The sequence below is a fragment of the Micromys minutus genome (assembly GCF_963924665.1).
Source record: "Micromys minutus genome assembly, chromosome: 2".
NCBI classification, from domain to species: Eukaryota; Metazoa; Chordata; class Mammalia; order Rodentia; family Muridae; genus Micromys; species Micromys minutus.
In genome coordinates, this window is record NC_137971.1 from 94,852,106 (window position 1) to 94,878,519 (window position 26,414).

The window sequence follows — 26,414 nt, forward strand, 5'->3', positions numbered from 1 at the left end:
GAAGTGGAAACTTAATTGTTCTTTGGAAAGTCAGGTGTGTCGGGTGATGTTTTACTGGGGCAAACATGTGAAGGAGTGTTTTCCTGAATCAGACACAGTAAAAGGATGTTTTGCTAAGGCAGACTAGTGAAGGAATGTTTCACTGAAGCAGACACAGGAGAGAGGGTGTTCTGCTAAAGCAAGCATGTGGAAGGACACGTGATGAAGGGTTCTTCCCTAATGACACACGTATTGGTCTGCCTTACACTGTGTAGTTGAGCTCCATTTGTTGGGACTCCATAGAAAGAAATGAACCAAAACACTTCTGGTGGTGCCCTGTGGCTTCTTGTTGATTCAGCGGACTCAGGGCTGATTGACATGTGGAGGACAAGTGACGTTTGGAGGGTATAAATAGAACTCAAGGGACTGAGAGAGGCTCCATGAGGCTGGCTGGGAGAGCTTGCTGTGCAGTACTTGTTGGTCTTTCCTGATTTTTGCTTTGTTGAGAGAGGCACAGCCAAAATCTTCTCCTGGTGTTCCTGTTGGCCTTGGTCTGAATTCCTCCTGCTGACTCATGCTGATTCAGCTGAGGCCTGGCTGTTCCCACTAGGTCATGCTACCACTGCTGCTATCCTGACTCTATGGAACTGGACTACTGGGGTATCTGCGAAGTGTTTGCATGTATATTGAGCTGCCGCTGTTGACCTGTGAACTGAACTGCTGATTTCCTGACAATGCAGATGGAATTTGCTTTAAAAACCATTTCTAAACAGGTCCACTTCCCCATATCTTTTTTCTTCTACTACCTCAGGTGGGTGGTGGGATAGAAGGGAGGTTTAAGCTTTTAAGAACCATCATTATAAGTAGGATTCAAAAAAATTAAAGTTACAGGGTATTACCAAATTTTTAAAATAATAGAGTGAGAAAAGTACATATATAAAAGTATATACATATATAATATATACATATATATGTAATACTTGCCTGTGTTGATTGTATTACTGTAAGGTCATTAATGTAGCAAAACCCTGCTCCCATGGCAGATCGAAGTCCTGCAGTCCCAAAAGTCATCCGGCAACAAAGACGATCACGCAATTCCTTGTTCATCCCATTTCGCAAGAGATTTTCAATCTGCTCTTTAGTTTTGGGATTCTGTTTTTAAAAAAGCAAAAATGTAATTGAGAACAAAAAATGTTAATCCTAAGCCTAAGCCTGTCTGAGGGTGCAAAATGTTAGTATGTGCTACAAAAACACAGCACAGCACATAAACACAAATATATATTTTTTATTTAAAAAATGTTTTTATAAAATATATACATATATTTGTTTGTATATATATGTGTGTATGTATATAATATATATTATTAAAAATCCTTCCACTTACTGAGTCCTGAAGAGATACTAAGGATGATTTACATTTATCTATTTTTTTATATTATCCTAAATTTAAGAACTAAGAATTATTTTAGTCAATATAATCAAGAGTCTATATTAAGCTTTAAAATATATAGATAAACTATTGGATAAGTGTTACTAAAATACCTACCAATAGCTACTTAACTAGATTTTCAAATCAAGATAAACCAGGCATAGTGGAACATACCTATAACCATGAATGGACATAGTTCTAAACAATATTGTCAAACAGTAAATCATCTTTTGCTTGGTTCTGAACAAACTTTATAAAGCCAAGTACTAATGCAGGGGTTGCAGGATAACAGTACCAAGATAGTTTGATGGGTAGAATACATACTGTTTTTCCTCTCCATTCTTGTCTATCTCCTTCCTAGACCTCACCAAGACCATGGATAGTTAGTTATTTTGTGTTTCTATCCAATATCTGATATAAAGACTATAAGGAGTCTAAGGGCAGCCTCTCTACACTGAAAGGTTGAGGCCTCTTTTCAAAAAACTAAAAATAAAAACCTAACAAAATAACAAACACACAAACAAATCTCTTACTAGTCTTTTTCCCCCCCATAAAAGCAGCTTTTATTTTCGGCAAGGAGAAGCCTGACTTATAGGATCGCAGTTCTAAACACTCAAATGTAAGTGTTAGTGGCACGACTTAGTCATAAATCTTGCTTCTCTTGGGTTGGAAAAGGTATTGCTGTTAAAGTCCTCCAGGTGGGAAGATGAAAGACCTAGAAAGGCTGGAACAAACAGCTCAGCTACTGGTACTGCCCTGCAGATTCTACATCAAACTAACAAACTCTCACTGTCTGGTCTGCAAGGTGTCACCCAGTACAGAGGGGCACAGGCCCCAGATGAGGCAGAAAGAACAGTTGTAAGCCTCTTGGTGAGGAGCAGGAATCTGCAGCTTCAGACTTTGTCATGGAAGAGACAATCCGTGTTTGGCACAGCCCATCAAGGCACACACCCTCCAGAACCTGTCGTAGCTGAGTAGAGTGGTCATGTCCTCACTGCTTAGGTCAAAGTCAAAGACCTTAAAGTTCTCAGCAATGTGTGCTGGTGTCATGGACTTGGGGATCAGTACCAAGTTCCTTTGAATGGGGAACAGGATCAGCACCTTGGCTGAGTCTTATTGTACTTGGCTGCAATTGCCTTGATCCTGGGATCCTCCAGGAGAAAAGGGTCTTCAGGCTTGGCCCAGGGCCTGTTAGGAGAACCAAGGGGACTATGTTCAGTCAGTATGATATCTTTGCAATAGCAGTACTCAATCAGCTTCTCCTGAGTTAGGTATGGGTGGCACTTGATCTGGTTAATGGCAGGCTTATATTTTAAACCAGGTTTGTTCAAAATCCTCTCAACCTAAAGAGGTTGGAGACACCAATTGCTTTTACCAAACCTTCATTCACTAGTTGCTTCATAACCGTCCAAGTGTCCACAAAATTAGTGTTACTAGGAATCATGTTTCCTGATGCATCCAATGGGAAATAGTCAGGCCCAGGCTTGAAAGGCCTGATTAGACAGTGAATAAGGTAGAGATCCAGGTAGTCCAGCTGCAGGTCACTCAGTGTCTCCTGGTGGTTCCTTTCACCATGCTCTTGTCATGGAACGTGCACCACAGCTTGCAGATGATGAAGAGATCCTGGATCTTCACCACTTGCTCCTTGAGCTTCTCCTGGAGAGCCACACCCACCTCCTTCTCATTCTGGTACACCTGGGTGCCATCGGTGTCAATAGCAATCTTCACTGCCTCAGTCACTTGGCCTGGAGGAGACTTCCAGGTGCCCAGGCGCAGGTTGGGCATCTTGGCACCGTTGTTGAGTTCCAGATGGCTAGCCATGACCGCTGCACGTTACACACCCAAACCAGCAAATACCCCTTACTACTAGTCTTTTAAATTCACATTCCATTCATCTATAGCACCAAACAACCATGATGAGATTTTAAGTGTCAGGTATGTCATGTTAGATTTTCATTAAAATGCAAACATGGCTTGAGAGACAAGGCATGCCAATATCCATATTTAGAATTTTAGCATGTGCAGGGCCCTGGATTCAATCCCTAGCATAAAGAAATAAACAGGCAAACAAACAAAAAGACCAGCAAATTTCAAATTGGAAAAAAATTATGAGAAAGCCTAAATGAAATTTTCTAATATTTTTATGGGAGCACTAAATATTTCAAAATCCAAAATGAACCATAATTTCTCTCCTGAAAGTTACTATGAGTTAAGTCTGTAGTATTACATTTTCTGCATTGATAGTTTATATAATGCTATTTAATGCTCAGCATTACAAACCAAGTCACCCAAAGGGTATTCAATGCCAAGAGAACTTTGTACTTAGACATAAAAACTTTATTAATACATAATTTAAACCAAACAGTTTAAAGTAACTAGAGTTTGTAGGCAAACCAATAAGACTTAGCAATTCTATTAACTGAATTTTCTTACTTTTTGAGACAGGCTCTCGTGTAGCTCAGGCTGTCCTTGAACTCACTTTATAGGCAAGGCTAGCCTTAGACTCCTGATTATCCTGCCTCTACCTCTCAGGTGCTGAGATTACAGGCATGTACCACCATACCTGGCTCTGAGATTTTAATCTGTTTAACACTGAAGGGTGGTGCATGTCTAAAACTTAGATTTGAGCATTTTCTGTTTTGTAAATGGCATACACTAACATCTACAGAGCCTGGATTAAAAATATGAATAGCTATTAGGAGAAAAATCTAAACAAAAGAATAAGCTACTAACAAACTACCCCAAAGTTAAAGGCATCATCAGATTTGAAAGTGAAAGTGTTGACATCAGGAGAGTAGAGCAGAGCCTCAACGGCCTCTATGTGGAGGGTAAGTACTGGATTTGAGTTAGTGAGACTGTAAACTGGGACGGTCTTTCAGAGTGTCTGCAGCAAACATCTAATTTTAGATTACATATGCTTTTGACCCACAGACTCTTGTGCAGAAGCAATACTTCACTTTACACAATTGTCAACACCAGAGTGTTCACTGCTGCATTCTTGCTGGTAGTACTATTATAACTATCACACAGACGAAGATAAAAATGATTCACAGAAGGACCCAAGAAGACTGAACTAGCTAGGCAGGACTTAAAACACATTTGGTTGAACATCTGGTCTGGTCCTAAGTACAAAACAATTGTACTGAGCAAGTTAATAATGTATAAAACAATTCAACTCCAGATAGAAAGTGCAACAGCATCCTTTTTGATACAGCTACCTAAATATACAAATGATCTACCAGTAACTATGAGTTGACTAAATATACTTTCTAATATTAAACTGCACAGACGTGAGAGTAGGGCCTAAACTTCTCTGTATTGCAAATCTCAGATACAGTACTAACTTATGTCCTACTCCTTAAAAGCTATTAATTTTGAGAAAAATAACAATGAAGAATCATGATACATTAAACACAGTAAATATGAATGAAAAAGAGTTAAATGATTGGGCTGGAGAGACGGCTCAGTGACTAAGAGCTCTGACTGCTCTTCCAGAGGTCCTGAGTTCAAATCCCAGCAACCACATGGTGGCCCACAACCATCTGTAATAGAATCTGATACCCTCTTCTGGTGTGTCTGAAGACAGCTACAATGTGCTCATATAAATAAAATAAACAAGTCTTTAAAAAAAGAGTTAAATGATTGTGGTAACAAACATTTGAGGTCTATTTTAAATTCATGTCTCTATTAATTAATAGCTAATAATTAAATTAATTTATTAATTGAATTACATGGTGTTATAAACTTGGAAAAAGACTTTAAAAGCTATGTAGTTATAAATGGCTTTTTTTTCAAATAATAAAATTTGTTGCTAAAAAAATAATCTTTAAATAACCATGATGTCAGTAAACAGTAACAAGAACCTAAAGTAATATAGGTAAATTATTTTCAAATACAATTTTCATATATATCTCAGATATAATAAATAAAAGGTAGGCAGAAAAATATATAAAATATTTTCATTAGTATAAAAAAGTATACATCTATACCATGCAGACATATTTCATGCAAAAAAAAAAAAAAAAAAAAAAAAAAAAAAAAAACGAAAAATACTGATTATCTCTGAAGGAAATGCCAGGAGTGGAAACTGAGATGGATAGGTGACATTTACGTTTTATAGCCCTAATACTGTCTGGATATTTCACATATATAGAACCTATCATTTATTATAACTACTAGTTTTGTATTCATAATGGCTAAGTCTATTATGAGTTTATGTGAATTCTTTTTCATCTCACAAACTGCTCTTATTACGTCACTGCCTGAGAGTCTATTTCTGTCACCCCAGACAGGAAGAGAAATGGCAGGCTGAAGAAATGATTCCACCCACGTCCAGCTTGGCAAGTCAGTGCAGTTAACTTGGATTATTTGTAAGAGGATGGACAAATTCTTGTAACCCACTAAGACTTCCCCTCCTGGCAACTGTTAAACACATACACATCCTCAAGAAAGCGGGGATGGGGGTGGGGGTGGGGGGGTTGATTGCTTAACAACAGGGTCTCATTATGTAGCTCTGATTGGCCTGGAACTCACAGAAATCCACCTGCCTCTGCCCAGCTTGATTGCTGCATCTCTATATGGCTAAAAGGAGGAAAAGGAAGTTAACTACTTACATAATACTCATGGAACCTTTAAATCCAAATGCAAATATGAAGAAAGTGATCTTTTAGTATTTGCATTAGTTTTTGAAATGTTTGTATTAGCACATATTATATATAATGCATTTTATTATAACATTTTTATACACATACAAATTTCAATCATATTGTCCTCCTCCCCATTACTGATTCATTAGCCCTGCCTTCTACTTTCATACCTGTACTTACATTTTTAATTTATTTTTGGTTACTCCATGAGTTTCATTGGGGCTCCTTATAGGTACATGAGTGAGGGTTTGTTTACTAGAGCATATGTACCTTGCCTGTGGCTACACCACTGAATAAAATGGCTTTCCCAAGATACTTTGAATACACAGAAATGTTATTTAACTTCTTACAACCTTTCACGACTATGAAGAAAGCTACACACTACACCAATCACACCAACTCTGCCAACAACTGAAGGAATTTATATCACTTACATATGAAAAATCATTGGACTTGTCTAAGCGTTTCTAAACCTATTATGCTCATAATTAGGTCCTTTTGCATTGCTTCTGAGTAGTAAATATAAATGCATATAAAAGTAACCAAGTTTGTCAGTGGGTTTACCTGTGATGGATAATACTTACTGCAAGATTGACTGAACTTAGAAGCCCTATGGAAGCACACCACTGGATGCATCTATGAGGGTGATTCCAGAAGGCTTACTGAGGAAAGATCTATCCTGAATGTAGACTGCAGCATCCCATGGGCTGAGGTTCTAAAAAGGAGAAAGAAGTGGAGGACCAGCTCGCTGCCCCACACCCCCTAACTCTCTGATCCTGATTGTGGATAAAGACCACTCAGACATCTCCTTCACCTGCTGTCTTGAGGAGTACTCTCCTCAAACTGTAAACCAAAAAGAAAGGAAAGAAAAGAAAAGAAAAAAAAGAAAGAAAGAAAGAAAGAAAGAGTCTTCCTTAAGTTGCTACTTGTCAGGTTTTTGGTCACAGAAATGAGAAAAGTAATATACTGCCTATTTTATAATTCCTGTGCAACTCAAATCTACTTAAGAATATCTGAGTGTTAGACCTAACAGCTTGCAAACAATCTGAACCATGCACTGTATCACTTAGAAGATTAGAAAAGATATTAAAGAATACAGTATCAATCAATTAACAATCCTAATTCCTAATATTGTTATTCATCACATGGAGCCTATGCACAAACTCTTCTATAATATCTCATTCAGAGATCTGTGTCTGAACAACAAATGCCAGGTTAATAAAATGATTAAGAATTTTACAAGCTTATGTCTAAAGAGAAATTGAAACAGGAAACTGCAGTCTGAAAACCTGATGGGTGGACACGGTTGACATTTACTTCTGGGGGTCAGCCAGCTTGGAGATCCATTTCCAGAGCCCTGGAGCAGAGCAGGGAATACAGTCAGATGACTGCTTATTAGCTTCAAAATATAATCATGTTCTTCCCAATTGAAGCAAGCCTTATTAAATACTGGCCAGGAAGATGAACACTGGCCAGGTCCATACCAAGGATTCCCAGAGAAATGGTCCAAAATATGATTATGTTAAAGGAGTGTTTCCCCATACAAAAAATCTGTGTATAATTCTAAATTTAATTTCCTTATCTTTAAAAAACTTTACTCAAATTATCATTAAACTGGCCTAGATAAAAAGCTTGAATGGCTATACTCATCATATAAAGCAAAATTTACTTAAAAATCATTTTTCTGGGAAAAATAAAATCCAAGAGATGAAAATATTAACTAGACCACAACTGGAAAATAAGTTTTAAAATATAACTTGGGTATCACTTGAGTATAATACTAGATTAATGTGAAAAGTTAAAGATGTCAGTGATTGTGTTTTAAAGCCTTCCTGGGGATGTAGCTCACTGGCAGAGTGTGGTTTAGTGCACAGGCCCCAGCATTGATCTCTAACAGTATAAAAACAAGAATGCAGCTAGAGAGATGGTTTGGTGGTTAGGTGCACTGGCTGCTCTTGCTGAGGACTCAGGTTTGATTCTCAGCATCCACAATAACTCCAGTTTTAGGGGATATGATACCCACTTCTGGCCTTCTTAGACACATAGGCATGGCCATGGTACACAGACATATATGTTGGCCAAACACCATACACATAGAATAGTAAAATAATTAAAACTAACTAAATAAAAATACCTATTTTCTACGCGCATACTATGTGCCATATTTAGAGGATACTACAAAGGACCTTACAAAGCTTACTATGTAGTGAGGCGGAAAGATAAGTAAAAGGGCAGTTTCTACAGAGAGTATGCATGGGTTCTGGTGATATATCAGTATTTGGAGTAAGTTTTTAAGCTAGGATGAACTGAGGAAAGGAAACTGAAGGAAGCAAGGTCTGACCTGATTAAGAGTAAAGTGAGTATGAACTGAATGTTGGAGGGACAGGGAACAAGCTGGAAGTAGAAACATGACAATTTTGGTATTAGATTTGGACTAGACAGGCTTCTCACAGTAACTCAGAAAATACAATTACATCAAGATACCATTTTTGGGGCTGGAGAGATGGCTCAGCGGTTAAGAGGACTGGCTGCTCTGCCAGAGGTTCTGAGTTCAAATTCTAGCAATCACATGGTGGCTCACAGCCATCTGTAATGGGATGTGATGCCCTCTTCTGGTGTGTCAGAAGACAGCTACAGTGTAATTATATATAATAATAATAAATAAAACTTAAAAAAAAGATACTATTTTTATCTGATCTTAATTTTTAGGTGAAAATGGCTTCATGATTTAATTTAAGAGACTTTAAGAGCAGAGCTAGAGAAGAAGGATGAATTTACTATGGCTAGATAATAAATCATCCCAACTTTAAGGCCAAAATCAATAACCACCTATTATCCTCCACAGTTTCTGTATACAGGAAGTGTCTGAGGCCTCTGCTGAAAGACTCAATGATCTGCTTGCTGGAATCAACTCCAGTCCTGTCTGTCGTGTATCTGACAGTGATGGTGGCTGTTAGCTAGGATGCTTGCTATTAAATGGAACATCTGCCTACAAAAGGCACTCCTTGTAGGCTGGGTGTTCTCACCATGCTGGGTTCAAAGGGCAAGTGTCCTAAAAAGAAGCCATCCAGGGAAAAGCTCTACCACCTTTCCTGGCCTAGCCCTGGAATCGGCTTACTTCCACTGCTCCTGCTATCTCTTGAGGTTATGACAAAGACTCCCTCACCCAAGTTCTGGGAGAGGGAACACAGATTGTGACTTTCAACTGAGGCATGTCAAAGTCATTCAGAAAGACAAAGAACGTAAGATGAAATACATAAATGACTCCAGCTTTTTTTGAAAGCTACAACTTGCACAAAGGGACTTTAAAACTCTAAACTTAGAAAATCTGAAATACTGCTTATCCCAAGAATTTGAAGTAAAAGGCTACTTAGCCAGTAGCTCAAATATTAAATGGTCTTGATCCAGTTGTTCTATTTCTAGAAATTTATTCCCAAAAAGAAGTGCAGTAAGTCAGGGATTCATGTTAAGACTTAGTTCTATGTCCTCAGTGACATCACTGGTCTGGTTCATAGCCAGCTTAGTCTATGTGATTGTCTCCAAAACAAAACAAAAACAAACAAACCAAAGATTTAGTTAAAAGGATACTCACTAAAATAATGTTAATAGTATTACCTAAAATGTAAGTAAACTACACATTCTATAGAAAAATGGTGAAATAAAAAGTCTAACATAAGGAACTAGAGAGATGGCTTAGTTGGTAAAGTGCTTTCCCAAGCATGAAGATCGATCTCCGTTTAATCCTGGGTATCTATGTAAGAAGCTGGTCTTGGTGACATGTACTTTTAATCTTAGTGATGGAAAGTGGAGACAGGATGATCCCTGGCGCTTAATGGCCGACCAGCCTAGCCTAACAGGTGAGCTCCAGGCCAATGAGAGACCCTGATTTATAGGTAGTAGATTAATATCACTGAAGATGACCCACAAGGTCATCCTCTGGCTACCCACGACACTCAAAAATACACATGTACCTACAAATATGAACAAGCACACATATGCACATACATACATAAAAAGTATAATGATACATTCAAATATCATATCTGAAATCTTATTAAATTTTAATATGTGAGACACTCAGCATTTTTATCTTAGGCGAGGAATGCTCATAAGCCATGTATGTAATATATGAGGAGGATGGCAACCCTGTAAGAGGGCCACCAGTCTCAATTAACCTGGTCTCCTGAAATCTCTCAGACACTGGATCACCAACCAGGCAGCAAACATCAACTGATATGAGGCCCCTAACACATACACAGCAGAGGACTCTCGGGTCTGGGTTCAGTCAGAGAAGATGCACCTAACTCTGGAGAGACTGGAGGACTCAGGGAGTTTAGAGGTCTGGTGGGGTGAATGGGGTGGGGACATCCTTGTGGAGACAAGGGGTACAGGTAGGAGGTATGGGATGTGGAACAGTAGGAGGGTAGACTTGGAGGAGAATAAAATCTTAAGTGTAAAAGTAAAAAAGAATAAAATATGATCTAATGATCATAAGGACAAAATAAAATCATTATGTAAAAATGTTTGCAGGATTTTTTTTTCTTCTGACACAAATAGGTGGTTTTATAACAAGCATTTAAAAGCTGCTTTTTTTTTGCAAGTATCAGACAATAAAACAGTAGGGCAACATTCTGCCCAGACTGTTTTATTATGCATATTTTTCCTTAAACATAATTATCCCCCTAATTAAGCCTAAAACTATTAGTACCTTGGTTTTATCTGTTCCTTTTGTATGGTGATGTTAATGAGAATGCCTCCCGCCCCCACTCCCACATCTCATCTGTTTGAAAGTCTGGTCCCAGCTGATGAAACTGTGCAAAGGATTAGGAGGTGGGGCTTTGTAGTAGGAGGTGTGTCACGGGGTGGGGGGCAAGTTTTAAGGTTTCAAAGTCCACACCATTTCTAGCATCTCTTTCTCTGGTTATGTCTCAAGGTATAGTAAGCTCTCACCTACTGCTCCATATTTTCCACCATTAATGCCAACAAATTTAATCATATAAGCCCACATTCAACACTTTCTTTTACAAGTTACCTTGGTCACTGTGTTTAACACAGCAATAGAAAAGTGACTTAGACAACATAAATTGGTTAAATCTTGGTGAACTGGGACAGGTAGTCATCTGGTTTGTTGGGACCACCAGAGCTTTTGCCCTAAAGTTTCAGTTTAAAGTGTCCTTCCCAATATCAATAGTTCTCTACTTCTCAGGCTCTAAACTGATTATTTATGACTTTACTTAATTCTGACACTATGTCTCTGGCCTCAGATCAGATCCAAAAGATTAAAGGGTTTACTGTTAGGACCTAAGTAAAATATTAAGGCCTAGATGGAATGTTATGTCTTAAGTAAAATGTTAAGGCCTAGGTAAAATGTTAAGGCCTAAGTTACTGTTACCTGGCTAGCCTGCCATTATAAGCAAACTTTCTCATGTTTCTGTTGTTACTAGGAAACTTTCTAATGCCAAGATTGTATACTGATTGTTATGTTCTGTGCTCTTGGAAACCAATCACCATAGAAATCAGTAGAAATGTTTTGTATAGTTACCCACAATAAGCTTGGACCCGAACCAACCACCTAACAGGACTTCCTACACCTATGTATAAGCTTTTATGATATCTGCCTTTATAAGGTGTCCCTGAGATAGACCTAAACATAACTGAAACACCTGCATCAATATAAGAAACTATTTGGAGTAAGATTTCCATTTTGAGTAGTGGTCTAGTAAGAACCTCCCTAGGAATTGACATCCTACTTGAAAAAAGAGATATGTATGTGGGTAACTGACATCCTGGTTGGCAAGTTAAGACATGAATGTTAGACAAGTTTCATCCTGGTAGACAAATTAGAACATGAATATTTGACAAGGGAAGTCCCCTGCCACAGGTGAATATCTCAACCAATAGGAACAGGATAAGTATACAACAAAGGCATAATCCTAAGGAAATATCTATGCCTTAACTCTGATTGTCCAAATAACTTGGCACAGATGTTCATGGATTTGAGGTTTAAAAACCCTGTGGGATCTTAATTCAGAGTCAGTTCTCAAATCTGGACCATGGCCCTGGTCGGTGTTCATATGGTTTGTGAGGCAGTTTCTGGACCTCAACATTTAGTCCACAGTACTGTCCTCATTTTGGAATGTGAGTGGAAATTCTAAACAAAGAATCATAGACCCATAAAAGGGAGTTCTGGATGATCAGCTCCTCATGTTCAAAACTTCTAGAATGCCTTACAAAACTCAAGAGACTAGCTGGTCAGCTTATTATAAATGCACTCAGGAACAACCAAAGGAAAGAGATGTAAGGCAAGCAGTGGGGGAGGAGATGCAGCATCCATTCTCTAGCTAATAGTCCTCCTAGCACTTTTGATTCAGTGATTCAAGAGTTGTTACAAAGCCTAATTTCTACTCCCCTGACCTTCCTTCACCAGAGGTCAGCAGTTAGTGAGAGACAAAAAGGTTCACAGGTCATTCTGGTGACCAGACTATTTGAAGACTGTCTAAGGGCTCCACCTAATCATAAACTCAGATGTGATCAAAGGGGGCTGTTATGAATAACAAAGGATACTTCTAAATACTCAGGAAATTCCAAAGGTTTTAGAAACACTGTACTAACAACCAGGGACAAAAACAGATGTATGTCTCATAACATAACACCAGATCACAGTAAATCTGAAGCCAAGGAAATGTAAACATGTTTTTGTGTATATGCATAGATTATATATGTATATATCTTAGACAACAAAAAAGAGAAAGGAACTTCCTGGTTCTATCATGGATAGCTATAATTAAAAATAGAGAAGAAAAAACAAAAAGAGAAAAACCACCACTAGTTAAGGTAAAAGGCAAGAAAAAAAAAAGACACAAAAATATACTACTCTAAAAAAATAGCATAAAGAGTAAATGATTTGTCCTATATACAAAACAAAAGAAATTGGAATTAGTATTGGGCTTTTGAATAGACAATCAATAAAAAACTAATCACATTTTTGTATTTTAGCAAAAAAAAAAATTAAATAGCTTTAAAAAAAAATCATGGACCATTAGCTGCCTATAAGGCTAAGAAAAGTCCAACTGTGTATCTGATTAGCTCAGCCTACTCCCAAACTTGCTACATGGTTGAAGATAACCTTCAACTCATGATCCTCATACCCTCATCTCCTCCTAAGTGCTGCGATTACAGACATGCACCACAATGACCAGCTATTCTAAAAACTTCAAGGCTGCTCAGGGAGATCCCCCACCCTGCCACCAACATCTGAAGACTTCACTCCAATGGCAGGACCCACTGATATTGTGAACAGAAGCTTTCTTTAAGGAAACTTCCTTGCACCCATGGTAGCTTCAGGTAAGTTTCTACAGTTACTGTACATACCTTACCTATAGCTGTCCACCTCCTCCCAGATGTCTTAAGTTTGGTCTGGAAGGAGTACCTCACCTCCTAAGCACTCCTATGGCAGGTAATGCATGCACGCATGTATATGACTGTATATGCTTATTCTCCTGTGAGCAGCCTCAAATATCTCTCTTGTCTACTCACCCCCTGGAACTTTAACTCTGGCCCCAGTAAAGCCTCACCTGACTGGTGTTACCCCCTTGTAATCTGTAGAGTGAGCTTGTAATAGGAAAGACAGACAACTCCTGGGATTTCTGTTCCAGACATACCCAAGAGCAGCAGCTAGAAGGTGCCAGAAGAGATCCAGAGACTACTGAGAGTTGAGGCTATCACTACAGAAGCGCTAAGAAAGCAAGAGACTGTAAAGAATCAAGCCTGGAGAAGAACTGAATGACCCTAACACTAGAAAAGTTGGAGAAAGCTGCACAGTTCCTAGCATTGGCTGCCAAGGAGCTAAGTACTAGGGCATTGAGATGCCAATGCACTAAATTCAAGGTTACAGCATCAACAATTAGATTCTGAGCTAGTAGCACTTAAGAGTCTAAGAGTTATAATCCCGGGAGCAAATAATCCAAGAGCAGCAGCTCTCTTGCTCAGAGCTGCTGGCACAAGAAAATTATACTTTGCCTATTCATGATTCCTATTCTAAGCAAAAGAACCCTCATGCTGACTGGCAGCAATACAGTCTATAATTGTGATAACTAAAATCAAAGATCATTGAGATATTCTTGTACTCAACAAGTGTTAGCATATAAGAATTTAATAAAGTTTATAGTATCACTGGATGACATAAAGAAAAGAGGAACCATCTCTTTGTATTGTATAAACATAATACAACCATAAGTGCAAGCAATGTTAATTTCCCAAGTCTTAATCCACTCAGAGGTTGTTTGAGATAATTACTCACATTTCTAAAATCCTCTTTTTATCCCATACACAAACTGAGGCTCAGAGAAGAGCCAGAACTTGAATCCAAAACAGGCTTGAACTGCTGTGCCCTTAAGGTCCAACTCCCCTTCTCTAACCCTGACTTAGCTAGAATTACACTTGACTTAGTGTTGACTGTGAGCTGACTAATCTAGCTGGGGTATGTAATTATGAAGACTGAGTTGTGGCAGAAGTCTGCAGATGGAAAGGTGGTTATAAAGCTTTTATGTTAAGATGCTCATGGAACTTTTTAGGGAAATTAAGAAAAAATGAGGTTTATTAACAAATTTATTTTTATCTGCTTTAAAAAGAAGACAAAATGCTAAATAGTTTCCATCTTGTTGAATGGTAAGATCTTGTTAAATTTAAAACAGATTTTAAAAAAATAAGCAAATGAAAAACACATTGTAAACTCCTCTAATCCCATTCTCCACTTTTCTTGCAGGGCATATCTAGGAAAAGAAGATTTTTCTCTGAATTTATTTAGTTAGATTTTTTGTTGTTGTTTTAACTTAAAAGTAATCTAATTCCTTTTGAAAGATCGTTTTAAATTTTTTCAATGCCAGAAAATAAATCAAAACGTTACATTTCTAATGTAAAAGGTTAATGTATAGTTTTAAAAAATGTGGGGGCCCATTATTTGACCTCTAAATAGTATACATGATTTTCAGAAGTTATAATTTCTTCACAAAATACAAGTCAATAATAAAATATGGCAAATACAGTCTTATTGTGCTCTCTAGTTATTTTGTACTTTATGAGTTGTTACAGCTATAGTTTGTATAAATATTTATTCAGATTTACATAAGATAAGTGATCTACTCTTGTCTTCCCAAATATCAAAGAACTTCTACGGAACTGTAAACAAATATTTTTAAGTAAGAGGGCTAACAGTATACTACAATTCAGATAGATAGGAATTCACTGATGGCTCTTGATGCTGGGGACTAGTCTGAGCCCAGTGCATGCTAAAGTAATGAGCTACACTCCCAGCACTCAGTCTAGTTTTATAATTTGCATACCATTGAGAAAACATACTATAAAGCCACTGAGAATGCAGGCATTTTCTAAGAATTGACTCTTTAATATTGCTATAATTTTCAAATGTTTTATAAAGAGAAAATGAGAACATTACCAAGCATTTTCTACCACTAATTCATATACCAAAAGGCAAAACACTATGATGCATCAGGCTTTATCCGTGTTTCCTCAACATTAGTTTCAGAACTTTTCTGTGTACTATTTTATACACTGGGCTGAGAGATACTTTACACTTAAACTGTCCTTTTAAGGGTTCAATTTAGTTAATTTAAACAAGTATATAAAGTCACACTACACAATACTATAAAGCAATACTGTATTGATCACAAAATATACAACTATCATAGATCTCACATTAAAAGTATTTGGTACAGCAAAGTAAAAAAAGACATAAATTAAATACATACAATAGTGTACTTATATCTTTATGCAGAGGCCCTTTTAACAGATGTAAATTTCTGCTATTCTTTTCACTTCAGAGTGTCAAATTTAGCCATTACCTTATTGATAGGTGTTCAAAGTACAGAACCTGAATGCCCTCCTGTGTGCTTAAGTCTAGGTCTCCAATATGGCACTTCTGAGAAGTTGTGCAAATGTTAAGGGGTAGGGCCTAGTGAGAAGTCTTTGGGTCACTGAGTTTTTCCTTTTAAGAGGAACTCAGGCCACTTTTTCTTTTGCTTCTTGGATATGAGGTGAGTAGTTTGCTCCATCTGCTGCTCAAAGAGGCAAGGCCAACTAACTGTAAATTAGATCTCCAAAACTGTGAGCCCAAATCTTTTTTTTTCTTTATAAGATGGCCATCTATAGTAATTTGTTATAGTGCCATAAAACTGACTAACACAATAGGCTTTAAAGTTCTTTTCTTTTTTTTTTTTTTTTACTGCATGAAGTTGAAACATTTCAAAGAGAAAAATAACATGAGAAAATTCTGCAGCAAAAGAAAAAAAAACCACTTACATCAAAGAAATTTTCTAACAAGATAAGCTCTGGTTAGCTGAAAACTGAAATGCTTTGTATCTGAGAAAATATTTTTCATTTAGAATATTATGGTCTTTGTACTCCTTGGGACATTCAAATATGAGCATTTTAATATTTTGGTAAGATATAGTACTTTGATGTCTAATCTTGTTAACTTGATGGAGTTTGGGACCAACTAAGAAAAAAACCTTTAGTTTGTGCCTATAAAGGCATTTCCTGAGAGATTTAACTAAACTGGAAAGACTCTTCATTCTAAATATGGGCATCATTTGCATGGGCTGGAGTCCAAGTCTAAATAAAAAGGAAGAGACAAGTTAAGCACTAGCATTCGTCACTGTTTCCTGGCCACAAACATAATACGCCAACTGCCTCATGTTCCTGCTGCCATGCCTTCCATGTCATGATGGACGATACCCTTCTTCCCTTGTGTTCCTGTCACAATAATGAAAAAAGTCACTAACCCAAGCTCTTATTCTTCAGTTGAAAAGATCCTATACAGGGTTTGTGACAATAAGCTCATACTGAATCTCTGCTTTTGCACCAGACCAAATCACTTTCTATTAACTCCCAACACCAGAGGGCAGTAGCCTCAGTACTAAACAGCAATTCCAACAGTCATTAGGAAGGCAGAAAGCATCATGAAACAAAGCACATAGGCCCTAACCCAAAACCATTGTATTACTCTGTGTAACAGTTTCCCCAAGATGGAAACATTGCACCTTTCAGGAGAGCTCCTTAAGCATGTGGGTTCAAAATTTGAAAACATTCCCTGAAACTGACCAGATTGTCTGGGCTCCTCCCTACCAGAGTACTCAGAGCCCAGCTGTAAAGAGGACTCTGAGACCAGACCAGCTGCTGGAAAAGCAGAAATCAGCCCAGTGGCCTGGAGGAGGTTTAGAAAACGTAGGCACCTAATAAGAACAGTCTTCAACAGACAGATTGGGCTGCCTGCAGGCTGTGCAATGTTCCACAAGATTTGTGAGCTGTCTCTCACCCATGCTGGGGTGGACATGGGTAATGCATTGGTCTTTCCCATCATTTCTGCTCCTATAAGTAACTCCTCACCCATGTTCTTGTAGGTACCCCCTAATAAAACCCACTGGTTCTCCAAGTTGGACTTTGGTAGTATCTGTACTTTGGACTGTCCTGGGTTTCCTATCTGGAGTAAGGAGACTTGTGTTTCATCTCTCCAGGAAGTTTATAACACCTATACATTTTGTGCAGTCAAAATGAAATCCTATCTAAACATGGATGATGATGAGGACATTGTGCTAGCTGATATAAGACAGCAACAGAAGGTAAAGCACTCTATGACTCCACTCATATAAAGTACACAGAACAGTCCAATTCTAGAAACAGAAAAAATATCGGTGGTTTTCTGGGGAAAGAGGAAGGAAGAAACATTTAATGGGCACAGAGTTTCAGCCTAACAAGATGAAAGTCTGAAGGTCTGTTCTACAATAGTGTGAATATTTTTATGGTAGCTAATGAATTTTATACACCCTTAATGACTGAGACGATAACCTGTAGGCATTTCTACCACAATTAAAAAGTTAAGTGCTGTGTTCTATCTTCTGGTTGATTATCAAAAGAGAAAATAATATAATTACTAGGCTAAGATACTCTACTGTTTACTTTAGACTCTTCTAGCATATACCTGTGCCTTCTGAAAAGATGAGTTCAAATAGAGTTTCTTACTTAAGCTTCATCAATCAACTATTCAAAATCAGGTTATTTATTTATTTATTTATTTATATTTTTGGCTCAGGGTGGCATGCCTGCTAGGCAAGCACTATACCACTAAGCCCTATTTCCTTCCTTCTTGCTTTTGCTGACCTATCTATTCTGCCTCTTTCCCTTCCTTCAGTTCTTCATAGGTGACTATTTAATTGCCTTTCTGATGCTGATAAAAATGACATGGCATCTTCACCATTAAAACATAACTAGCATCTTTTTTAAAACAACTACTTATGACACAGGCATTGTGTTCCATTGTTTCTTGACACAATGTGGATCTAGTGCATAACTTATCAACCAGGATTTCTTCACAATGGACTCCTGTAGTAGTTATTACATAACAAACTTTTCTCACAGCACCTACTTATTTGTTTCTTCAACTTTAATACTCATATATGTGTGTGTATACATATATACCTATGTATGTATGCATTTGGTAGAGGAATCACTTTTTTCTTTCATTTCCTAGAGCTTATCCTTGTTTCCTGTTCCTTTTTCATACTATCTTTTCATATCTGATAGTGAACTAATTCTCTATTTTTAATTTATAATTTTGGATTTCCATTGTGCGTGTGTACAATACATTATATATGTTTATGTATTTACCCATTGCTTTATCTTGTTGTTCATACAAATTGTTTTCTTCATATAGATTGATACTTAGTTATTAATACCACAACATTTTTTTTCTGGGAAGTTGGCATAAACTTTCTCTGTTTTATAAATACAATATATTTTCTGCCAACATCTTCCTAACTGGAATGATCAGTTGGGACTTCTATGCTTGCAAGTTATTGTTCTGAAGATTAAATTAATCTGTGTAATTAAAATTTTTAATTTAAATTTTCAAAAGAATAACTATATAACTATCAAATTTTTTAAAGTGCTACAGTTTAAATGTAGCCTGTCTCTCAAATATGGTTTCCCATATCAAAGACTTGGTCTTCAGTATGAGGTACTGAGGTAGTAGAAGCTTTTAAGAGTTGAGTCCTAGTGTGAAATAACTGGATCACCACCAAAGGCACTTCCCTTGGGATTTTGTGGATGAGTTCTAACAAGAGTAAGCTGTAATTTATAGGAGAGAGGAGAGGAGGTAATAGGAGAGAACATTTGAAGAGCGAGGCGACTCCTCCCTGCTCTCTGGCTTCCTGCCTCACTATGTAATCCCTTTCACATATGCTTCTGTCATGATTCCATCAGCCATGAGGCTCTAACTCAAGCCAAACAAATGTGGCTATCTGATCTTATATAAACTGAGCTAAATAAACTCCCTTTCTTTATACATTACCCAGGCTCAGGTACTTACTATATAATAAAATAGGCTTCAGGAATTAATTCACGGCCTTTTGTTCTGGTTAATTTGTTGAAAAATGTTCTGTTAAACACCAGAAAATCACTGGCTTAGGCTGATATCTTTTGTTTCCTTTTCCAGGCTCTTTATAACCTATCTTCAACTTCACATTATACTTTCTTAATACAGATCTACATTCGGAGACCAGAATGTTCTACTTGCTATTTCTTAGATTGCCATGGCAAATTCCTGCCTCCACATTGCTGTCAATATACAGGACATTTGTTGTTGTTACAGTTAGCTCTCCCTGTGTCTCAGTGCCTATCCACTCACCCAAGCTTTACATCCTAGATATATAAATTTCTTACAGAGAATTAAAATTCACATTGGAACAGAATCAATAGATAGTTGTGATGTTAAAGAACCCAGCTTTTAGGCCAGAACTACTTGTTTGTAACTTGAAAATGCATGAAATCCCTGAATGAAAGAAATAGGAAGGAGGTATGAGCCTTACCCTCGAGCAGAGAACACATTGGTAATGGAGTTCTCTGTGCACAGCTAATAGGAGGAACTCCTTGATGCCTGGACTTATGGGGTTAGAGTAGTAGCATAGACCCACACAGAGATGGATGTATTTACTTGTTACAAGCTGATTATGTTACATATTATACTCCCTGTGATTTGGCTTTATAATCACCAAAAATCTTTGGCTTTTCCTATGGTTATCTACCAAATGCCTGAATTAGAAATTAATCTACTGCATCTATATCATAAAACATAAGTTAATAAAACAGTATTCTTACATCAGTCATCTGTCTCTATGACTCTGAGTTGACTGAGCTCATCTTGAGACCAGGGAAGTGAACATTCTAAGTAAAAGCCTGAGTGCCAGTAGGAGGCTGCATCCATCCAAGTCCGCTAAGTCTGAGAGAAAGCTGGCCTACAGCAATTACAGAGAGTACCCTGCCCCCCATCAATCTGATTGTAAAAACAAAAAATAAATAACAAGAGTCTCACACTGTCTAGGCTGACATGGAACTCGCTATGAAGCCCAGGCTGGTCTCAAACTCTAATTGCTCTTACTTTAACAGCCTCCCAAGCATTGAGATTATAGGCTGGGACTATCTTCCTTCACTATATTTTTAGCACCTATTAATTGCTGAATCCACTAATGGTATACTACCGCTCTTCAGCAATCTGGTCTTCACATACCTTTCCAGAGATTTCCATGTACCCTAAGCTCCAGCAGACACAAATGTGTTAACCACACACATTCAATTTTCCATCTTTCAACTTTCAGTCTCTCTTCATCTTAGCAAATCTGAATGTTAAGTAATTGAGAAAGTTCAACACAGATAACATTTTTCTTTTCAATGTACACCATGCCACCAAAGCTAAAATTAGTAATGTTGCTGACTATGGCAAACAGCAAATTGCCCTGAGACCAATTTATAACTTATCACATGCTTCATCAATTTTCAAGATTTGGGATTCCTTGATTGGTATTAATCAGAGCTTGAGCTCAGACTCTGCATTAAAAGACTATAAGTACTGTCAATGTATAATAAAATACTTAAATTTCATTTTGTACTCTCAATCCTAGTAGCCTTAGACTTAGCCTAGCTTACTTCAGTATCAATCTACAGTGGATAAACCTTTGTTTCTCAGATAAAAACAGTATCTCCCATTAAGAAAGAGATCAGTAACATAACTAAAAAATTATTTAAATCTTTTTTTCTGTTAAGGTACTTATTACTTGTTCCCAATATTTTAAATTGGGAGCCTTTGTTTTTAGCCTCTTTTATGTTCATTGAGGTATTTCATCTTCTCTCTTATGTAGGCTTTCCCTGTTCTTTTTATGTATATTCATGTCCTCATAGTCTTCATGTTCATTCTCACTGTTGAATTCCCACAAACACTGAATGACTGCAACCTCAGTTATTGCTACTATAACTGATGTAGCATTATTTTTATATGCATTTTACAGTTCTTAAATATTTCAGTATATCTTGGCAGGATCTGGGCATAGCACAGACAAATAGTATTAATTCTCTCAACTGAGATATTTATTAGGAAAAGCCTAGACAAGGCTGATACTGAAAGAGAAAAGAGTGTCATTTTTAGTGTGGTGCGCAGATAAGCAAAACTGGTGATCACCTGAAAGCTCACTAAGGCTGTCAGGCCCCACCCTAGTTGTCTGGTCAGAAATGCCTCTTACAATTCCCAGATCATCTGTTAGCAGCTTCAGGTTTGAGAAACATTGGTTCAGACTCTAGAAGAATTAGAACATCTTAGAAATATATGCCCTGGTAACACCAAATACTTTATTGTAATTGCTTATTTGTTGGACTTCCTTATCTACTAACTGAAGACTTGCTGACGACAAGAACTCTTTCTATCTTTCTCACCACCAGTATTTCCTGGCCGGCCTAGAACACTCAGTATTTGGTTGGGGTTTTGTTGTTGTTGTTGTTTTGTTTTGCTTCTTTGTATCTTGCTCAGATACCTGGGGGGAAATGAAAATGAACGGTTCAGAAAGCTAATTTAGGTAGTTCTTTTGTATAACATAATCTCACATACTTCCACACAAACCTTTTAATTCAGTTTTAAATGTGCTGCCTTCTCTGTTTTAGCAGCTGTAGCTGGTGTGCACTTGACAAAGCAAACACTTGGATAATCATCCCACCCTCTCAGAGAGCCTCTAAGAGCCTCTTTTACAAGTGACAAGGGTGCATTTTAATTCTAGCTCTCACCAATCCAACCTATATACTTGCACCAGGAGATGAAGAGAGCAGGAACAATGACATCAACAATTCTGAAATTCCTAAGAAATTCCTTAATATCTGGTCAGACTCTGCCTTTTAAGATTTGAGAAAGATTGATGCAAACTCAGAGCAGTACAACTAGACTATTCAAGATATTCATGGCCACAATTATTTGAACAGGATACTTCCAATAAATAACTGCCGGCAGAGGAACGAGAACCCTTGTCGCGTTCAATAGCTAAAGGTGATCCCAGAAAATAAGAGTGAAATAGACCAGCGAATACCTAGCCAGCGATTACCTAGTGACCGAGGGTGGAAACACACCAGAGCAACACCAAAGCAGATAGTGAGTGGTTAGTAACGTTCAAAAAACGTACCAGAGGCCACTTTCAGGATCTGCAGAGAAGGAAGTCAAGGGAGAAAGAGGAAAGGAGATGGATGCATAGTACACGGAGTATATAACTTACAATGACGAGGATGAAATATTTTTGACAATGAGAGATGATTTGCACTTGAAGGGAAGGGGAATCGGGGAGGGAGCAGGGCTGCGGTGTAGCCTACCACAAAAGAAAGCGACTGCAGTGGACCCTGCCCAGCCCAGCCCACCTGAGGGAGGCAGCCCCTGCTTAGGTGAGAGGCATCGGGAGAGGCATCGCCCAACTCCACTAGCCCTGCGCTGGCTGATGCCATCTCCCCAGGAGCCTGCAGAGCCCTGGGTGGGTACCGGAAAGGGCGGACTGTGAAAGGGTGGGCAGGAAGAAGGGACAGATGCCGGGGCGACCAGGTACCCACCTTGTCCCAACGCAGCCACTGCCCGACGGCCGTGTCTAGCTGGGGGTCCCCGGTGAGGTAGGGGGCGTGGAGCAGGTTAGAGTTCAGGTCATCCTCTGCGTTCTCAGCCATGGCAGACACACGGGTTTGCGGGCCGGAGGGGCGGGCGAAGACCACGGGTCCTGGGGGCTCTAGGTGCGCTCACCAGGGTCCAGAAACCCCCTCCTTGACCAAGGGCATCGGAGACCAGCCGCGAGCTGCTCAGTCGGCGCCAGCTCCTGCCGCAGCTTCAGCGGACCGGGAGGGAGGGCGGAGACAGGACGGCCGCCTCCCAGCGGACAAGCTCCGGATCTCAGCGCGAACTGACTGCGGCGGGCGTGAGGCGAGAGAACAACAACAGTCCCAGATGTCTGGGTCGCCGCCTTCGCCCGCGCCGCCTTAGGCCCCGCCCCCGCGCCGCCCCCGCCCGCCCCGGCCCGTCCAAGTGCCTGAGGCATGAGGCGCGAGCCCGGGGAGCGCGCGCCCTGCACCTCCGCAGCGGCGCTTACGGTCCGCTGAGGCAGCGGTGCACAGCTGGCTTTATTTTTTTAACTGCCGTCCCTCGGCCGTCTTTCCCTTATCACCCGCCCCACACTCGCACGTGTGTCTCCACCTGGTGCCCAAGTTGTCTCAAGCAGCCCGCCTCTGCACTCACTAGTAGTCCCCGGCGCGCGCAGGCCCCACCCCTTCGCCTCAGGGCTTCGTCTTGCTTGGGAGCCGAAAGTGGCGCGCCTGATGCTTCATGGGAATTGTAGTTTTCGCCCGGTTCCCCGGGTTCTGTACACCCGTTGCCTTCCCTTCCCTCAGAGAAAAAGCAGCACCCCATGGCTATTGTCCCCCGGCGCTTCTTATTAAGGTTGTGCAGTGGTGGTCTGCTACTTTAAGGTTAAAAAAGGAATGTCCTAAGGAACAACTGTATCTATTTGGTGCTTGAAAGTTTACGAGTCGTTTTTGTCATTTCATTTATCCTGTGTGGTGGGTTGTACATATATCCCATTCCTATTTTTACAGAGGGAACTAAAAGGCGAGCCGAATTTTCTGAGCAGTAGTGCTCCTGAGATATGAATGCGGGTTTCAATCTGTCACATTACCTCAGCTGGCAGTTGGTTCTGGTCAGCTGCAACAGCAGAATAGAGGTAGAATACAATGTCTGGGAAATAGATAAGAATGTTGTCAGATGGTGGGTCAGCATTTAACCCTGTTTTAAGAATGTACAAACATCATAAAACACACAAACCAATACAAGAGGAACAAAGAAATGAGTACCCCCAAATGGAAATAATATCTTCTCATCTTGGCTTTCTTTCTTCTATAAAATGTGTGCCTTTCAGGTCTCATTTCTTTACGCCAAAGAAATACTGAAGCCTTACATATGGGCCACTCTGCTTTCTTTGTTTTTGAGACAGGGTCTCTCTCTGTGGCTTTGACTAGCCTTGAACAAGATATACACCAGGTGAAGCTGAACTCCTGAGTGCTGGAATTACAGGTGTGCACCACCAAACCCTACCAGTTACCCTCCCTTTCTTGGTCTGACTTGACCAAGTATATTAAAGCTCTCATCAGCTTTTTGTTCTTATAAGGAGTGTATAATATTTATAGCATGATAGTACAATAATTGAAGAGATGCCTTTAGAGTGTTTTGAGGATCACAAATAAAAGACACAATAAATCTAAAGTATTCCTTTTTTTTTTAAGGTGTTATTTGCTCTGATAAAATTCAAACTGATAGCATAAAATAATCGTACTGAGAGTTTCTGAAAAATAATATGTCATTGTTGGGAGTTCCAGGTTTTGCCTTAAAAGTTGAGTGCTTCTTTTAAGGGTTTATGGGATTCTTTTAATCCTGGGGAACAACCAAGTTCCAAGAAAGAAATCAGTCGTTCACTATAATCAGAATTATTATAAAAAAACAAATATTAAACATTCATTATCTATCAAGAATTATGCTAGTTGGGCTCAGGGGGTGGCTTGGCTGTTAAATGTTAGGCTCACAATCAACAAGGCAAGAATTATTCTAGAACATAAATAATTACTTCCTTCAAGAAATAAAATCTGTGGCTACAGTGATATTTCAGCCGTAAAAGCTGGGTTCATAACCAAAATCCCCAGAAATAAAATCTGGAGAGAGAAGAGACGTGAAGAATGTTTAGTCCAAGATAAAGAGCTTGCGGCAAACAGTGGGAATGAAACCATCAAGCAGGGGGAACCTGCACTGAGATTCCGAGCACAGAAAATAAACTGAGAAAAAAGTAGAGGGCATTTCAAATCCATCAGCAAGTGATTTCCAAGTCCACTATGAGGTTGTTTAAAATATATTCTATATTAACGAACATAATTCCCAACATTTTTGAATTTTGATACAGCCGTGGTACCTCCGTAAAAATATCTATTGATTGTAACCTAGATGGCCATAATCAAAGGACATATTAGGACCAACATGTTGGCATCCTCTGGAAGCAGAAGAGATACCAATTTTCAGTACTTAATAAAGTTCTACTGAAACAGATTTACATTTTAAAGAATCTAGTAATTAGTATTTAAATATCGTGTGTAGTAGTTTTTAAGACAACTCTTTTTAAACCCCAAGTAATAGTACCAAAGCAGCAACTTTCAATATATTGAATTATATAGGACATGTAGTGAAAACAGAATACAGGCTCTAATTAAATATCCTTTTCAACCACTGTTTCCTAACTTTTATCAGCAAAATCCTAACAGATATTACTGGTTAACTGAGTCTTACTCAACAGCTTAGGCTTCCTGTTAGACACTGAAAGGTAATGGAGGGGACCCTCAAGTCATTAAATCTGAGAACAGTGTTTAAGTGTATCCAGAAGGGGGAGTCCGGAAACATTCAGAAGCTTTCTGTTTCGACTGGAGTTTGTCCAAGGCGTCTTGTGTTTTTACTGTATTTCTTATTTGGTAACTTTCTCAACTCTGTGGTTATGAAAGTGAGTTCTTGGTTCTCAGACTGGAAATGCATTCTGAAAAATGAATTGCAAGGCAATTTTATCATTAGGTGAACATCATAGAGTGGCTATAACATTATTTTGTGTGGGAAATCTTATGAGACCACTGTTATATAAGCAGTCCTCTTTTTACACAAATGTGACATTGTACATAATTGTATAGTATAATCAATATATATGCATTTTGTTATGCCATAATCAATTATATGTGTTACTATATATATTTATAGTTGTGTCATTGTGCCAGTCAGCTTTCTGTTACTGTGACAAAATGCCTAAAATAAATAACTTAATAGAAAAAAAGGGTTAATTTAGGCCTACGGTGTCATAGACATCAGTTGATGGTCATTTGACTCCGTTGTTTTTAGATGCGAGGAAAAGCCGTATGCTACAGCAAGGAGTGAAATGTAGAGCGAAGATGCCCACCTCACGGTAGCCAGGAAGTGAGAA

General features: G+C 38.7%; 1 protein-coding gene and 1 pseudogene across 2 annotated transcripts in view; both read right to left on the bottom strand.

Moving 5' to 3' along the window:
• Positions 1 to 23,285, bottom strand: part of PGM2L1 (phosphoglucomutase 2 like 1) — a 45,098-nt gene extending 21,813 nt beyond the window's left edge. Inside the window, exons 1-2 of the mRNA XM_080912584.1 lie at positions 22,978 to 23,285; positions 964 to 1,131 (exon numbers count right to left, since the gene is read on the bottom strand). Of these exons, the coding sequence (XP_080768710.1) occupies positions 964 to 1,131; positions 22,978 to 23,088 (279 nt within the window). The 5' untranslated portion in view covers positions 23,089 to 23,285. The remainder of the gene's footprint in view (positions 1 to 963; positions 1,132 to 22,977) is intronic.
• Positions 2,312 to 3,235, bottom strand: LOC308416963 (aldo-keto reductase family 1 member B1-like; annotated as a pseudogene). Its single transcript has one exon. The product of its transcript is annotated as an aldo-keto reductase family 1 member B1-like (transcript).
• Positions 23,286 to 26,414: the final 3,129 nt, after the last annotated feature.